General features: G+C 37.2%; 1 protein-coding gene across 4 annotated transcripts in view; it reads right to left on the minus strand.

The window, feature by feature from the left end:
* Window positions 1–13092, minus strand: part of PCDH9 (protocadherin 9) — a 935212-nt gene extending 922120 nt beyond the window's left edge. For 3 of the 4 annotated variants that reach the window (XM_063650923.1, XM_054446712.2, XM_054446713.2), the window contains exons 1-2: window positions 12478–13048; window positions 8099–11269 (exon numbers count right to left, since the gene is read on the minus strand). In XM_063650923.1, coding sequence (XP_063506993.1) covers window positions 8099–11134 — 3036 coding nt within the window. In that variant the 5' untranslated portion in view covers window positions 11135–11269; window positions 12478–13048. Of the gene's footprint in view, window positions 1–8098; window positions 11270–12477 lie in introns of all 4 variants that reach the window. The other variant, XM_054446710.2, reaches the window with a different exon arrangement.
* Between the last annotated feature and the right edge of the window lie 4823 nt (window positions 13093–17915).

The following is a 17915-nucleotide window of genomic DNA, read 5'->3' on the forward strand; positions in this document are numbered from 1 at the left end:
GCAGTTGCTATTGTCTTGCACAAAAACTGTTTTCTTTTCCAAATCAATCATCTATTATGACTCTCACAGGCCCCTGTGCCTACTGTGGGCTGCATATGGATTACACACTTTTTCTAATAGGTGAAAATATAGGATTTATAAAATATGCATGGCTATTTGCTCCAATTTATATCTAACAGGGCTAGTCAAAGACATTAAGCATAAAGAACTGCAAGGGATTTTACTGAACATTGTCATGAAGGTAAATATATTGAAATCCATGTATGTCTAGAACAAAATGCTGTGCTACAAATACACACCATATTTACAAATGCAGCAAAGATGAATTCTAAAAATACAGTTTGAGAAATGATTCAATAGCAATTCCTATGAGGATGGAAGCATTCACTTGGTACCCAGGCCTCTTCATTATGGTAATGCTATATAGTCTTATAGACACCTGGGGTGTTAATCTGATTTATGTTCAGAAGAGAGTCTGCACACACAATTGAGAGTTTATTCTTAGGAGAAATGAAGGCCAGATCATGGGCATCAGAGATACCACAAGGAAGTACAAGCAAGCCTGCATCATCTATCTTGAATAATTAGAATCATCAAACAGCAAATCAGTCCATTGTAAAGCATGTATTTGAGATTTTTATTCTTTCAGTCACATCCAGTGCTTCTGCATTTGGAAAAAATAGGCAAGACTAATTCCCTAGGCTATAAATCACTCTAATGTGGAGGGAAATGTGTTAGCTAGTTGTATTACAAAGCCTTTACTTCATATTTAATAGACACCTGCAATACCAGCATTATACAAAGCTCTCTACTTTGCAAATCTTTAAAACCCCACTTAATTTTCAGCACTGATTTCCTGCAATCTAAGAGCTTATGAAGGGTTCACTGTGTTCATACAGATCTATGCAAAATGTGCCAGAGCTTCCCTGTCTGTGATGGCATTCATTTGGAGGTGAATCCCAAATTTCTATCACTGGCATGCTTATTTCCGACTAAAATAAATATTCTCAGAATGAAAGCTGAAGATTAAGAGGACAAAAAAGGAGGCAAAGTAACTAGCACTGGGAGAGATATATGCAAATATCAGCTCAATGACAATTCTTCATACCGTTTACAATAGAAGCTTAAAGATCCAAATACTCTGCAATCCATTAGCTCCTCAATATCCTGAAAGGGATTAAAGAGTTTCTTAATCAACTGCTAACAGGCTGAAAAAGGCCCAGAGAGTGGATATTAACAAAGCAGTGTAATACTCAAATGCAGAGATGGTTGGCTAGAGAGACAAACTATAGAAGAATGTTAAAATACAAGATATTACACAAACATGATAAAATTGACCACATTTCCATTCTTTCCTACAGCCCACACAATTAAAAATCCACATAAATTACTAAGTGGTGAAGCTGTACGTAGTAGACTCCTTTCAAGAACAGATAAGTTCATTTCATATATTTTCTCAAGGATCCGGAATAATTAGTATAAAATGATAGAAAGAATCAATCAAATGTTCCTCAAAGACCTTGACTGTGCTTCTATCTTTGCCATTCTTAGCTGTACAGGTGGTCTCAAGTCCATCATTTTAAATGTGATATGTGCTTATGGCACTCTAATCAATCAAACTGTAAAAGATCAAGGGAAAATATTTTCATATGCCATTTGAATAATGAATAAATATGTAAAAACAGATCCCTAATGAATGACTTTGAGTTCTGCATTTCTTATATTTATATGCTATGCCTCAGAAAATTCTACTGATTCTGCCACTATTCTTGTCTATCAGAGACAAACTGTCTATAGGACAAAAATATGAATGAGAAAGATTAAATATGGGTTGTTTTTCCAGTTTATTTCTGTATCACTCTTTACTGTTAAAAAAGGACAGTTGTTTAACTTATTTAGGAATTTGAAAATTTAATGAGTCTTGGCTTACAGAAAAAAAGAATATAAATCAAAAGCAAAATGTCAATCATGGTAATAAATCTTTTTTGTTCTATGTTTCTGATGACTGACAGCCCAAAGGTTTGTATCAAACAAAGGCAAAAAGCATGTGTTCCTTTCTAAATGAAATGTTTGACAGATTTGACAGTTTTCTTAAATAACAACCAATGAAATCTTAAAAACAGAGTACATCTCCTTATGTACATGAGAGATCCTATTTTTACATTTGTCTTTACGTCTGTAGTATAATGTAGATTTAGGAGTCGCTGACTATGTCAAAGGCTATAAGACATTAGCATTATTACTTACGAAAGAGTCTGACTTCTATGCCTCCATGAAACTTTAGAATAAGCTTCTTCCTGACTTGCATTTCCAAATTTTCACTAATACCTGGCCTGTGATTAGAGTCATATTTTAACAAATCTGATATAATTTTTAGGGTCCTTATATGTAATAAATTGTGGAAAAAATATTAAATGTGAAGTTGGGTGTCAGAAAGGCCAAACCTTTAAAAATCTGCATTAACTAATTTGTACTTTCCAACTCAGTGAAATATATGATATTAAATGATTTACTAATATTAAGAGAGTAATTTCTAGTTATAATAAAGAATTACCTTCAAGAAAACACCAAACTAAATTCAAAGAAAGCCTGCACCAAGGATTTTAAGTCAAAGTAGTAAACAATCCACTGGATTTCCAGTTTCATTACGTTTTTAACTATATACAAGCTAAGAGTTCACCTTTAACAAAGTCAAACTGAGAAGTATTGTAGAAGAGCAATACAGACATCTGACTTGGCCCTGAAACCCTGTAAACACCCAGACTGGTATAGTGGGACCAAGGCTACAACTGTAACGTTCAGCATTTGGTGGATTTCTGAATTCTCCCAACCAAAAAAAAATTAGAAATAAAAACAATCTAAATAAGACAACAAAAATTGTTGTGAAAATAAGATTACAAAAAACAAAATGATTTAAAGGTATCATTTTCATGCCTCAGTACTGTAGTGTAAAATTATGTAATATGAAAAAGGATGCGTTACAATGCCATATCTAATAATATAAGTATAATTTATAGATATTTTACATACATCAATATGAAAACGAAACCTTAAGGTTCAATATAAATCATAGTTAATTATGAGAAAATTTGATTTTAGATTTGAGGTTTTTCCTTAAATCTAAATTCCCTCTATTTTACTATTTCACATATTTTAATTTAATGTATGAAATCATAAGAAGATAAATGATAGCTTGCAATTATTTAAATAATAAGAATATGTTTACACCATAAGAATGTAACATGTTATTACAAGTACAATATTTTGAAAGTAATTTCAATGACACCAAAGCCTGCCCTGTCTCACCATAGGATGACTGGTCTGAAACTAAGGAGAACATTAATGTTCCTTGTTTCTATATCTAGAATTAATGGCAACAAAAACAAATAATAAGACAATAGAATATTGTCACCACATATACTATTTTCTCTATGTTAACAAATATTCAAGAATCAGCAGACATGTCTATGTTTAATACAATAGTAACTTTTCATTTTTATTCTGCTTAAGGTTATTAGCAATGGAAGGCCAAAATGCGTCTTGAATTTTATAGCTTAGGAAAATCAAGATGGAAAGAAAAATAGTCAAATATTTGTCTTACAAACCCAACTGGAAAGATAGCCAGTTTGAATGGGTTGCCTATCCTCATTTCAAAAACCCATGTTAATATCCAAGGGCTCTGGGTATCTTCTACCTCATAAGTACGAAAACTGACTTCATGACCATAGGGCACTTAGCCAAAGAGCCATAGAAATAAAAATCACAACTGATAACGTTTTAAAAACGATTTGCATTTGGGGGATCAATTGTCACCTGTGTTCAACTGTCACTATATATATCTATTCCAGAATTTAATAATTGAAAATATCTTAAAGATTTTGGCTAGCCTCACATTAGTTAACATTTGCTTCCTTCACTTTCAATTGCATTTTTTCCCTAGCTGTTCTAAATATCAATTCTATGACTGCCTTCCGCATTTTACATAACATAATAACATTTCAGTAGTGGTTGTAGTAGATTATTCAAAAATGAAAAGTAATCATAAATGTAATATAGTATCTCTAAGTGGTTTGGAATAGAAGAAATTCCCTTTACACTGTAAAAATACATGTATACACTTAAGTACAGCATGCATACACATTTTCAGTGTATACATTCCTCAATATATAGAAAAATATATGTGAGCAAATACTCTAGATTGTGAAAAGTCAGGATATTTAAAGCTCTAAAATGAGTATTTCCTTTAGAAAATTAAATGACAGTTTACCCAGAACCAAAGTCTAGTGCAACTCTTACAGACTGTTTTACTACTTGAAGAAGTTGTCAAATGTAAATGGGTGACTATTTCTTTTACTTTAACATTTTCATTTACCTTCCCTCTTCCCACCCCCAAAAAACCACAGGGGCCAAGGAAATTAATTCCCCAAATGCTGTCAACTGGGTTGGGAAACAGCTATAAACAGCTTACTGTAAAGCCTCCAGCTACAATAAAACAACTGTCAATAAGTGGGCTGAGAGTTGGGCTGTGCAAAAACAGGTTCTCTGGATATGATAATATGAGAGGGAAAGAGGCTGACGCTTCCTGTTTCAATATGCTAAGGTAGTGGTTCTCAAAGTGTGGGCCCTGGACTAGCAGCATCAGTATCACCTAGGAACTTGTTAGCAATGGATATTTTCAGTCCTGACCTCAGTGGTACGAAATCAGAGCCTCTGGGGTAGAACCCAACCATCTATGTTTTAAGTAGTGCTCCAAATGATTCCCAGACATTCCACAGGGAGAATCAGTATCATATTTTAAAACAATATCTGTCAACAAAACCGTTTTTCTTTTAGGCAAATATACCAATGAATCTTATCATTTAAAGCCTTGTTGGAACGGACAATGTTGTCGTTTTCATCCTCTTAACCTTTTGGCTGTGAACTCTGTTGTTTTTTTTTTTATAAATAAATACCAAGACATGATCTTTTGCCAAAAAAAAAAAAAAAAGGTAAATTCTTAACCTATAAAGGCTAACGGCACTTCCAAAAATTTGTAAGAAATAATCTGTGAAAAATTTAGTGACACATGAAAGCTTTACAAAATAGAGTGAATGAGGAATATGATTTACAGTGTTTCCTACGTTCTTTGCAGGTTAACACAAGGGAAAACAGCAAGGGGAAAAATATCAGACAATATAGGAATTGATGTACCACAAACAAATTCATGATGAAAACATCAGACATTATGTTTTCGTTATACACACAGTATAAATGAGTGAAATTTAAGTTTGGTAACCTTTTAACCAAGAATCTTGCATTTTACCCACATATCAATTAATAGCATAAAATGAAAAGATGGTGTGAGCAATAGTCCTCACACAACTAAAATCTTCACAGATTGTATTTTTTTAAATAAATTCCTTTGAAAGTTTTTGTAGTGAGAAACGTTACTCTTTCAAAATTGTGTAGCTTCAGGAGCACATTTTATATAAAAGCCACTAGTTAAAAAAGTTTTTACTTTTTAGCTTAACTAGAACATCTGCAGATAGCCATCATACAGTTCAGTGAAAACAAATTTTTAAAGGGTAGTATATATTTGATGTTATTCATTCATAGGAAATATGCTTCTTTTATCCAAAAAAAATGTACATATTACTTTGTACATCACTATCACTTCTCCACCGGCTTCTATCTCTTTTCTCCAACATCACACTATTTCTTTTTCAGCATGAAAACTTTTAAAAGGTGTAAGCAAAGCCATTTTAATAGCTCTTTATCATAATAGTGAATTACCTAGTTCCATATGAACATTGGAATACCCATAGGAGAACTGCAAAGTGACACATGGTCACAAGGAATTTCTAAAATGCACTTTAGTTCCAGTTAGAGAATTACTCAGTATCCTATTTGAAAGATTACATCATACAAACAAAGACTTTTATGACTGACTAAGCCTCAACAAAAGATCTTTTGCATACTTTGCTGAAATGCACTTAACATTTATGTCACTACACTATATATAGGTTCAACTTTTGGGGAGGTCAGAAAAAGTGGTTCTGTACATCAATGCTACTATCACCACGCATAGACAGAAAAAAAGATGATGCCGGAAGTATATCAGTACATTTCTTTGGAAAGAAAATGTCAGATTTTAAATGAAAAATTTTAAGTCATATTAGTTTCTCAACATAATTATGCTTATCATAAAATACCATGTGTATTGTGAGTAACCTTCACAACAGAAGTCAATAATTTAAAAAATTTTCTTTCTGTTCATTAAAAGAGCAACTTTTTAATCAAACTCATTTAGTTTCATAAATTACTTTTCTTATCATAGTTAACTATTTAACTTTTAAAAACCTTTACTAAGCCTGAACATTTTTTAAATTTTAAAACATCAACCTCTTTTCAAATGCTAACAAAGTTAACACAAAAATTAAGTCGTTCCAACTTTGACTTGTATGTAATAATCTCATAGTCTCCTTTAAAATTCTATACTGATTAAAGTCCTTTCTTCCTGTGTATTTAAGCTCTAAATATTTATACTTTTAAAACACTCTACTGTTTAATATTTTACTTTAAGAATGGAGATTTTAGTTGTATGGTAATATGTATTATACTTGATGTTCTGGGATTATCTGTGTGACTCATTGTCAAAATTACTCTTATAAATATTTTATTACCATGAAGCCTTAAGTCATTCCAGAGCAATAAATAATAGTTGGTAAGGGGGAAACTGTTTCAATAAAACATCCTACTTCACCCCACCCTCAGAAAATGAAAACCCTTGATTCTCCAAAGACTAATCAATGATAACTGTCGATACTGTTCTGCAAATTAATTTTGCTTTACTTGATTTTCTAAAATCTATGTGTTCCTTATTTATAAACAAGTACAGATGGGCCATCACCATAGGTGAACCCATATCGACAAAGACAGAACTAGCATTACAAAATCCTAGAAAGTTGGTGTGCTGAGAGCTAATCACAAAAGAGCAAGCGAATGAACTTAAATGCTAGTTGCTCCAGAGCAACTATCATTAAATAAAAGGTATCTTTGGCTGTACTACCAGCTTGATCCTTCCCTCCCCCTTCTCCTTGCTACTGCGGGATTGGCATCTGGCCAGCACAAGCGACATGATACCCTAGTGCCATCTACAGGCTATTATCGATATTCAAATTTTGTGGCAACAGACAAGCACCAGTGAAATAAATTAGACAGCGCTGCATTTAAATCTTTATTAACAAGGAATTATTAGACCTAAGAAAAACTAATTCTGGATTTGGTTGAAATATGAGTTTCTCAGCCTCTTAATCCCTCTTCATATGGCATATTTCACAGTTTAAAATGAGTTACGACAGATCACTTATGCATTACTAAGATGAGAGAATATTTACAATGGATTCATTCTTTTCTTTTTAAATCAGTTATATTAGGCAGCAAGCATTCTTTTTTTTTTTTTTTTAAAGAGTATTTGGCCACTGTGGACACTAAAAATCTTTCTATTTAGTACCGAATCTAATATATTACAATAAAATAATTTGAAATCAGAGAAGACTTCCTATATGGCTTAGTTGCAATCTATCAACGATCATGTGCTTCACAGCTGATGTACATTTAATATTCTACTATCCTGTTTAGAGACTAAAAAAAAATTAACCCCTTTAGCAACCACAGCTCCAACATAATTGCAGTCACACCTTCAAAAGTCATTGAAAACTTGAGATTTGAAGGTGACTTTTTAGATCAAAAGGTAAGGTGAAAATCTTGAAGCAGTCAATTTGGAAACCCCCAGGAGTAGAATTTGGCATATCAGGACAGGTTTTTTTCTTCTTCAGCAAACATCATCTTGGGACATTTTGGAATAATTTTCTCTTTTCATCTTTTGCCATTTGAAGGAAACTGAGAGGTGAAAATATTCTCAGAACTCAGAAATTTCAAAGCTGTTCTAAAAATTCTTGACTGAGCCCCAGAGGAATAGAAAAGGGGTCAAGTTTTTTTTTACCTCTTTCTAACTAAGCTAAAGTTAGACCAAAACAATAGACATATTGGCACGTTAATACTGGTTGACTGGGCACTTGTATGCAGTACTTATAGACCAGTAAAAGTGCTCGTTTACCTGTCTGGTGTGTAAGGGGCCCTTTGTCTTGAAGCCTCCTTGGGAACTGCACTCTGAGGCACTGAAGTGATCTGAACTAGTGGAAGAGCGTTTAGAAAGGGTGTCACAACCCCCGACAAAGGTGTTGTCCAAAGGGAGTTCCTGAATCACATGGTGCTTTTTCACGGAAACTGGAGTGTCTGGTTTGAGATGAAAAGCAGGCTGTGGAGAAGCAGATTTGTAGTGCTTGGCCAGGTCAGGGCTGTTAGGCTTGAACGTTGTTGGAGGTGCCGGGCCCCAGTCAAATCTTCCTATACTTTGCTCCTCCAGTTCAGCCGGCAGGCTTATTGTCCCATTGATAGGTTCATGAACTGCATCATCGGGTTTGGACTCTTCGATAGTAACAAAGTTCAAAAGAGAGCTTTTGGGAGACTTCCTTTTCTTTCTTTTCTTTTTCTTGTTTTGCTTGTTCTCCTGGTTTGGGGACATCCATTCGGCACCTTGCTTGCTCCTCTGAGCTGCTTTGAACCTTGATGCATGGCGACAGCGCACCAGAACGGTGACAAAGATCACAACGATGACCACCATGGCACCGGCAATGATGGCAATCATGATGGTTAGATAGTCCTCATTTTGATAGGGTTGGCTACTATCCCCTATGTTCCTGTCCAACGGGGTCTCCATAGTCCTGCGGATCAAGTCATAGATATAGGAGGCATTTCCAGCAGTGTCATTAACATAAAGGAATACAAGCACAAGCGTATGCAAAGACTTAGGGTACCCCAGGTCACTTATGTTGACCACCAAACGATGCAATCCCACATCAGTAGGTGCCGGTTTTTCTTCCAGAGTAATGTTACCTGTTACTGGATCAATCCGAAATAAGCCTTTATTGTTTCCACTCACTATAGTATACTTTAGTTCAGCGTTCATTCCAGTGTCAACATCCACTGCAAAAACTTCTGCTACCACGGAGCCAGGAATGGCTGAGAGGGGCACCAACTTAAAGGAAGTATTAGACGGTGGAGAAATGACAACTGGGCTGTTGTCATTGACATCCATGACGTTGATAGTGACTTTTGCAGTAGAGGAACGAGGTGGTTGTCCTCCATCAGTGGCTTTGACATCAAAAGTGTAGGAACTCTGCTGCTCTCTATCAAATGAGACATTTGACTTTATGACTCCAGAATAGGGATCCAACACAAAATTATCATTGTCATTTAGAATGGAAAGAGTCACGGCTTTATTCTCTCCAGCATCTGCATCTGTCACTGTGATTACCCCCACAGTACTATACTTTGGCAGATTCTCAGACACAAAAAATTGAAAATGATTATGAGTAAACTTGGGGCTATTGTCATTCTCATCCAGAACAGTAACTATCACAGCCGCTTGGCTTTGGAGGGGAGGGGTCCCATTGTCCCTGGCAGTTACTGTAAAAATGAATCGTTCTTGTTCTTCTCTGTCAAAGACTCTGGAGGCTGTCAAAACTCCTGTTTTTCGGTCCAGATCAAAGAAGGAGGCATTCGGTCCAAGCTGATAAACAATGTCTGCATTTTTCCCACTGTCTTCATCTGTGGCACTAATAGTTGTTAAGTATAACCCACGTCGGTTGTTTTCAGAAACTGACAGCTCAATTACAGGCTGGTTGAAAATTGGTGGGTTGTCATTTTCATCCTCAAGCTTAACCCTTACCAGGGCAGTCTGATTTAAACTGGGCTTCCCAGAATCAGAGGCAACAATTTTAAAGCTGAATTCTTTGGTGCCCTCATAGTCCAACAAAGAAGAGGTCTCTAACAAATATTGGTTGTCATATACTGCCTTCAAATGAAATGGGACCTCTCTTTCAATAAAACAGATCACTTTGCCATTCACATCTGTGTCCTTATCTGAAACTGTAATTAGGGCAATCTTTGTATTGACAGGATCTTTCTCAGATAAATACACAGTGCCATTGATGGGACTTATAATGTACCTGAGGTCTATATTAGGAGGGTTATCATTTACATCAGTGACATTGATGGTAACCGTTGCTCGAGCAGGAGTGGAGCTGCCGTCACTAGCCAGCACTGTCACTTTGTGAATGGCTGTCTCCTCTCTATCTAAGGACCTCTGAACTGTAATCAGCCCAGTAGTATTATTTAAAGCAAAGAGTCTTTTGGTTGCAGGGGCGACCTGGGCACCAAAAATGTACCGGATTTCAGCATTACTGCCTATATCTGCATCAGTGGCATGGAGCTGAATTACAGAGGTACCTACGGGAGCATTCTCTGGAATATGCACCTCCACTTGACCCTCTTTAAACACCGGCCTGTTGTCATTTACATCACTTACTGTGACCTGCAGTATGGCCGTACTGGATTTCTGTGGAGTGCCTCCATCCTCTACTTTGATTTTCATCACATAGGTATCTTTCTGTTCTCTATCCAAGTTTTGCTGAACAATCAATTGTGGCCACTTCTCTCCCTCCGGAGTTTCCACGATATCTAGTCCAAAAACACTCTGCCCATTTAACAATTCATAATGCTGTACACCATTGAAGCCTGTGTCAGGATCTGTTGCTGATGGAATTGGAAAGCGGCTGTTGATCAAAGTGTTTTCTGGAATGGAAATATTGATGACAGGAGATGGAAACATGGGGGCATTATCATTGGTATCCTTGACAATTATTTTTATTTTGATCAGCCTGAAGAAATCATTGGGGAGGATCACCACCTCAAGTTCAAAGAAACACTCATTCTCCTCAGCATATGAGGCGCCAGCACAGAGTTTTTCTCTGTCTATTCTGTTGGAGGTTGTGAAAATTTCCCCAGTGCTGCTGGATACTTTCACCAAAGGGGCATCCCCAGCTTTAGAAACCAGTCTGTAGACAAGGCTGGCGCTGGTCCCTGTGGCAGCATTGATGTGAGAAATGTTCAGATCCTTTGGTATGTTTCCTATGGGCACATTTTCAGGCAATTCCTCTCTAATAGTGTAAATAAGTTCTTGAGCTATTGCGGAATCCAGCCTTAAACAGGCAATCAGAGCAGCCAACAGGTAAAAATCCCTCAGGTCCATGATAATGTATTTATTTTCTTTTCCTGGATTTTAGGGTTTAAAGGTTTCCACTGAGGAATGATGCACAAATTGCAAGAGGAAGCGTGCATGGACTGGAGGATGCATTATATCTCATCACTTATTTGGAGACAGCCACTGTCAACACAATCGTATAGACAATATTATTCTTCAGTAAATAAAAACACACCGTCACAAAATATCACCGCACATTTTCCCCTGAACATTAGTAAACATGGCAGTTTGCTCTGCCACTGTTTGCAAGTTTACTCTGTGGAGAAAAACACTAAATATCTCGTGCTTGTTGCATTTGCCGGGAGAAAATTAAATTTTCTACTTTTGAATTAAGGACAGCTGCTATTTTTACCTATATTCAGGCACGTTGTTTTTCAGAATACTGTTTAATTCAAAACATGCATTCTTGTTCTCCTCTTCCCCTCCCCCTGTCTCACCCTCCTCCTAGCCTCTAACCTACCTCCCTCAGTCTTTTTAGGTGCAAGTGAAAAACACTAAGTATTTAGCTATGGTTCCTGCTAATTGCTTTGTCACATGTCAAATGTGTTTTCTTCTCTGCCCCACTGAGTCACCTATTTTTTCTAAAAGGGCTATCTTTTTCTTTCCTCCCAGTTCTTCAACTGCCTTCTAATACAGTCTTACTGGGAAACGAGCATCCGGACATGCTGCTGCAGCATCAGAAGCAGTAGTCACCGGCCACTACACATCCTCATTGCCTAAAAGCACAACACCAAGACTTCAGATTTCTTGCCCACAGCTTGCTCTCCTTTCTCCATATTGACAAATTATCCTCATTAGGATTCGTAAACACATTAAAACTTTTAAAAATGTATAATAATATAGGATTCCTTTTCCTAGAGGTGGAAGAGAGTGCCGAGATATAAGTGAAACGCAGCTAACATTCCCATGTAACATCACAATATTTTCTACTGAACATAAAAGAGAAAAAAATGCAATTTCTTAATCCTGATCTCTGGTTAGAATATTAGTAACATTTGCCACACATAAATACTGCAACCCAATCATGCAGGTAAAAAGGCTTCTGCTTAGATGCTCCCGTAAGTGCAATTTAAATGGGTGCAAGGCTCCAGGCAGCTACCTACTTGAGTAGGACTGGTCAGTTCTCAGGCTCTAATCTTATCTGCATTAGGCTGCACAGTAGATGATGCTCGCGATTAGTTCCGGCAGAGTGATGCAGGTAGGGATGCAGATACAGCCGAGTAGGTGAGCTCTGCCCCAACCGTCTACCCAATTACAAGCATCTTTCGCCTACACTGAGGACACATCTAAACACAGAATTTACAATTGTGCATGCGAAACTTTACACTTACGTTAGTTGCCTCAACCTTTCCCCTTTCCCAGTATGCTGCAGTTAGGAATGATTTGTTCCAACACATAGAAAGCCATGCATCTGGTAGCACCAGTTTGGGGAGAAATCAGAAGCAGCAAAACGTTTCCTCCTTGTAAAATGTGTTGCTTCGGGCTGGCAAATTAGCAACTCCAGAGAACAAATTCACGGATTTGTCGTTAGTCATTCTCTCCACATTTCGTCTCCCTTACCCACTGGGTCTGGGTTCTTCTGGGTATTTAGCACACACACAACATCCAGTTGCACTTCTTCAGCTCAGGGATATTTTCCACAGCATCATGCATACCATTTCCATCCGATGCCAATACTGCTTAAGTCTCTAACTTCTTGTAGGAAACGTCAGAGTTGCGGTGATGGTGATTCTCTGACCGCTATCCGGGTGACAGTTGCCCGAAAAATTCCTAATCGGTTATCTCTTGCGTGCTTCAGAGACTCTGAGGCGCTCCTTTCCGTCTCGCGTGCTCTCCCTCTCTCCCTTCTCCTCTGCCCCTCTCTCCTTCTCCCGCTCCTCTCCTCTCTCTGAACTGAATTTCTTGATATAACTCTCAATAAGCCCAGAGGGAGGGCGTGACTGCCCAGCCCCGCCCCCGGGCTCTGATTGGCCTGCATCTTGCGGTGCGGGCGGTCGCAGCCGAGCGCGAGGGAGGCGGCGCGGAACAAGGCGCTGACTGTCTTCCAGTCTCCCCTCCTCCGCGCCCCCTCGGCAGCAGCGAAAACCCGGAAATCTGATCCTAGCCCCAGGAGAGCCGGGTTCCATGAGGTGCACTGAGCATGCCCAGCAGGGTCCGGCGTGGGGAGGGACGCGCTGGCGCTCCCCAGGCCCGCGGGGAAGCGGCGCTCGCAGGCGCTGACAGGCAGCGAACCTCAGAGCCCCGGCGGTCCGGCGGGCAAGCGCGGCGCGGGAGCACCGCAGGGCGCGGGAGCGGATCCGGGGAACCGGGGCCACCGCTGCGGGCGGATGGGGATCACCGAGGAGGCTCGTCTACAGGCGCACACTTAGCACATCTCTTTGCTAAGTGAAGGGGCCAAAATGCACAGATGGGGGAGTCTACCCAGGATCAGAGGCGCGAGACGTATAGCCACCCCTGGGTTGGGAGCACGAGACAGCAGATCCCCGGAGGGCGTTAAACGGACAACATGCCCGGTGCTGCAAATAGAGGCTTTTGCTGGCAGGGACACTGGAAAGAAGGGCGGAGAGGGAGTACAGCGAAAGGTGGGGACCGCAGAATTTGGAATCTCTGCGGAGACCGGAAAGAAAATTAATCGGAGCACTTCCTACATGCAGAGCCACGGAAACTGCCTTGGAAAGAGAAAGTGGCAACGTCTGGGTCCCCTCGGTCAGCCCGGGCCAGTCGGCTGCGCGTGCGAAGTCTCCTCTGGCGGAGCGGGACCGGCCGCGGCGGTGGATCCTGGCGGTCCCTGCACTTCCTCCAGCCGCGCCTGGAAACCTGAGAACCTGAGCTCGCCCGGACTCGCGGCTGCTGCAAAACCCGCTTCCAGCCCTCCTCACTGCAAACTTTGCTTCCGAGGGGCTGGAAGGAGTCCCAGGCAGCTGTTTCCCAAGCTGTGGAACACTTCCTTTCCCCTAGGCACTTTCTGCTGATTCCAACTTTCTTTCCTGTGATTCTTGTCTTTTCCCGTGCATTTCATTTCTCTGACTCCAGCTCTGTACTAAATCCTCACAAGTTTCTCATTTTCATACAGGAAATGGATGGAATGACTCCCGAAAAAATACAGCTTTATTTCTCAAATACTGATCCCCAAAGCACTATCTAGTAATATATTTGATTGATCTTTTAAAGTCAGTAAACCACAAAGGTTTGTGTAATGGCTTGTACTTAACGCCTGATACCTGAGTAAAGTTTGAAGCATTAACATAGAAACAGTTCACTTGGAACAAAAATTTATTTTCTGAATGACCTATAAAGGTTGTCTGAGAAGGCCTTAGTACATGATTGAATAACTTGGTCTAACTTACAAGAAGAATAAAGGGCATTTATTTTATACCTGTGTGTTCCCCATTCTATAATGGGCTGCCTAGGCATTAAAGGCTCTTGACATTCTTAAGCACTATGAGGGCGTGTTGGAGATTACCTCTTGTTTTTTGAATACAATAGTTTTGTTTGCTTTTTTTCTTTTTTAAGTAACATTTGTTTTTAGACGTTTAAATGAAAAGAAAAAAACGAATCAAGCTTACTAAGCCATATATTGAATAAATAATGACGTGATTTAACCAACTAATTTGACATCACAATTTTCCAACATGAAATTGTAAGCTCTTTTTAATTCAAACTTTTCTTTGAGTTAATATTCACAGTTCAACTGCAGTGTCTAAAAGCCCACTGTAAAATCCATTAATCCCTTATATGTAAAATATAAAATACTTTCCTTGCAGATAATAGACTGATTTTTTTAAAATAGCAAAGCAACTTTTATTATAGTAATATTTTGTATGATTAGAATATATAAAATTCAAGAATAGAAAGGATTTATAAGTATCCCAAAGTCAAAAGAAAAATATTGCCTCACAGAATAATGTCAGTGAATTAAAGGATGATTCTTTTATCTTACCACAGTAAACGATCATTTTGCCATTCACAAAATCTACAATTAAAGCTAGTACATTGTTCCAATTGTCACCTATTTTATGCACAGCACTGTTTTTAAATAAATGAACCATCATTGTGATACATTTACAATAAACATAGCAGCACAGCCACTTTCCAGTTCATTTCATAAGCACCACAGTTATATCATATTCTTATTCTAATCATACCGTAGTCATTTCAAAGTCATGTTGTAGTCGCAACACATAGCTTAGCAATAATTATTTAACATCGTTATTAAACGGAGTTGTTTCTCTTTGCTAAGGGATAGCTTCACATGTTGGCAGAACCCATTATTACCTCGTGCTCATAAACGAAATCTTAGTTTGAACACAAGATGAAGGTTAGAGAAGAGAAAAAAAAATCATCACATGATTCAATTAATGACTGTGAGACTTCAATTAAAGAAAACCACAGGTCAAAGCCCCAGAATGAAACATGTCTAGATTTTTTTCAAAGGAGATGGAGTTTAAGAGACAAATAGAGCTATGGACTCAGGGCATTATATCCTTTAGGTGTTTATTTGGCATTATCTAAATGACCGAAATTCCTTAATGGTCTCAGTTTTACCTCTTAAATCTAGAATAGTTGAGGCTGGTTCGCCCTATAATAATCCGACGTCTAAACTCTAAAATGAGAACTGTTATTAGAGATCTTATTAATATTCCTAGAGGAAAATTAAATATAAAGGGTCATATTCCTAACCCTGTGTTATCACAACTTAAGGTTTCTTCCCAAAACACTATATAAATCATTTTCATAATGAGAGCTGTTCATAATCCACCTCTCCAATATTAATTTTTTAAGTTAGGTCTGTGTAATTATGAATCAGGGAGATATTCTTAATTTCAGTTTTTGTAAGGGAACACCTATTTGTTTTTATGCTGTGTTTTATCATTGTTTTTCCTTAGTGAATTTAATAAAATGTTAGATTTCCAATATCGATCTTCCGGTATATGTATTAGACTTTTAATTAGATCTCTTTAGTTAACCCTTATTCATCTTTGTCAAAGCGTATTTTCTACTGCAAGGAATTATGATGTTTTCACCTGTGTTGTACCTGATTAGTAGCATCAGGATACTAATGGGAATTATGCCATTTGAGCTATAGTAAAATTGCTTTAGTGTTTTCTGCTGGTTATATAGGTCATGGGATACTTGTGAAGCTAAGTCACCTTCAGCCAGCTAACTGAAGACTAAAATCCTTTTGCAGATTTAAACACAAGCAGATGTGGAGTTAATAAAATTATTTTGTGTTCCACAAGTTTAATATTGTTCTATTTATATATTTAAACAATGATTTCCATGTAATGGCATTTAATAACCTAAATTATTAAGCAGTTCAGTTTGTTAATTGGATTTTCATCTAGGATTTTCTAGTTACTATTCAGCATTTTAAAATTACATTGCACACGGAGATTGTAAAGGCTGTTTCTGTAAGTTACATTTAGAGAAAAGACAGGCTGTAATATTCAGAATGATCAAATGACCTCCACAAGGACTTCAAGACTAGTATTTTTAACTCTAATATACTAGTTCTGTATTCCAATCATAGTTAAAAATAATATAAAAAATACTTTTGTGGCCTGTACTTCTAAGGCTCCTTTAATCCAGGTGTCTTATTGTGTCTAACAGACATTAATCAATCAATCACAGGGGCTCTTATGTCACAGCAGGCATTATTGTCCCCATTTCACAAAAAAGACTAGACTATTCTACAGTACTTCTGGGGAAAATTGTGCTAAAAATGCTCAGGGTTATTTATATTATTACTGTTTAGAAAATGACAATGCAGAATTTTAACACCGCAAAAAGAAAATTAACACCTTTTAAGGCTATGCAAACTGGCAAAGTATAGTAAGCTCCTTGAATAATTCTGTTGCTTCACTATTTATTATTTGCTCTTTCATTTTGAATACCTTTTTAAAAATCTTTTTACCTTTTCTTTTCTAGAAAAACCTAGACCAAGATAATCAAATCACAAAGGAAAGCAGGTGACAACCTTCATTCTTTTTGAATGACTGAACTAAATTTATCCCAATTTGCTATATTTTTATGACTGACAAGGATTATAAATGTCAGGTTTGTAGCTCTAACAGTTATCACAATATAAACTGACATTTTCCAGTGCCACTATTTTATCATGATTACTATTTAAATAAAGAAAATATTGAATTCTTAAGTTTTGTTATTACTTCTTTAAAATTTCCGATTATTTATAGGCATAGCTTTCATAACAGATTTTTTCCTCATCACATGTAGGTCTCAAGCAATCATGTAGGAAAACATAGAAAAAAGTTTTAAGGTAGTAAACAGAATAAATATACATCATGTTTAATCTTAAATAAGTTGATTACTTTAAAGTCATGTAATTTCCAGTGAAATATAATGTGAAAATATTTTTATTTCTTGGGTCTTTATGATATTTATTTCTGTAATCTGTAAGGTAAGAACTGTTAGATTGAAATATGGACTATTAGCTATTCAAATTACATTTATAAAATGATAAATGTCTAAACACGTAAGAAAACCTTGCATATTTTTTGGAAGCACCTCTGTTTAAACTTAAAAATAGAGACAAGAAAATGTTGAGACAAGAACACATTTCAAGCACATAGCATTTGCCCAAAAATAATTCAGGAAACAGTTTTTTAAAAAGGTACGAGAAGTTTTAAGAATTAATAAACATATTACAGTGTTTTAAAAATTCTCTTTCATTACTTTCTTATTCAAAATAGTATGTTCCCTAAAACAGAACTTTGTGTTACCTGAAATAACATTCTTGTGGGAACTT

This window comes from Pongo pygmaeus, chromosome 14, assembly GCF_028885625.2.
Source record: "Pongo pygmaeus isolate AG05252 chromosome 14, NHGRI_mPonPyg2-v2.0_pri, whole genome shotgun sequence".
Classification (NCBI taxonomy): Eukaryota; Metazoa; Chordata; class Mammalia; order Primates; family Hominidae; genus Pongo; species Pongo pygmaeus.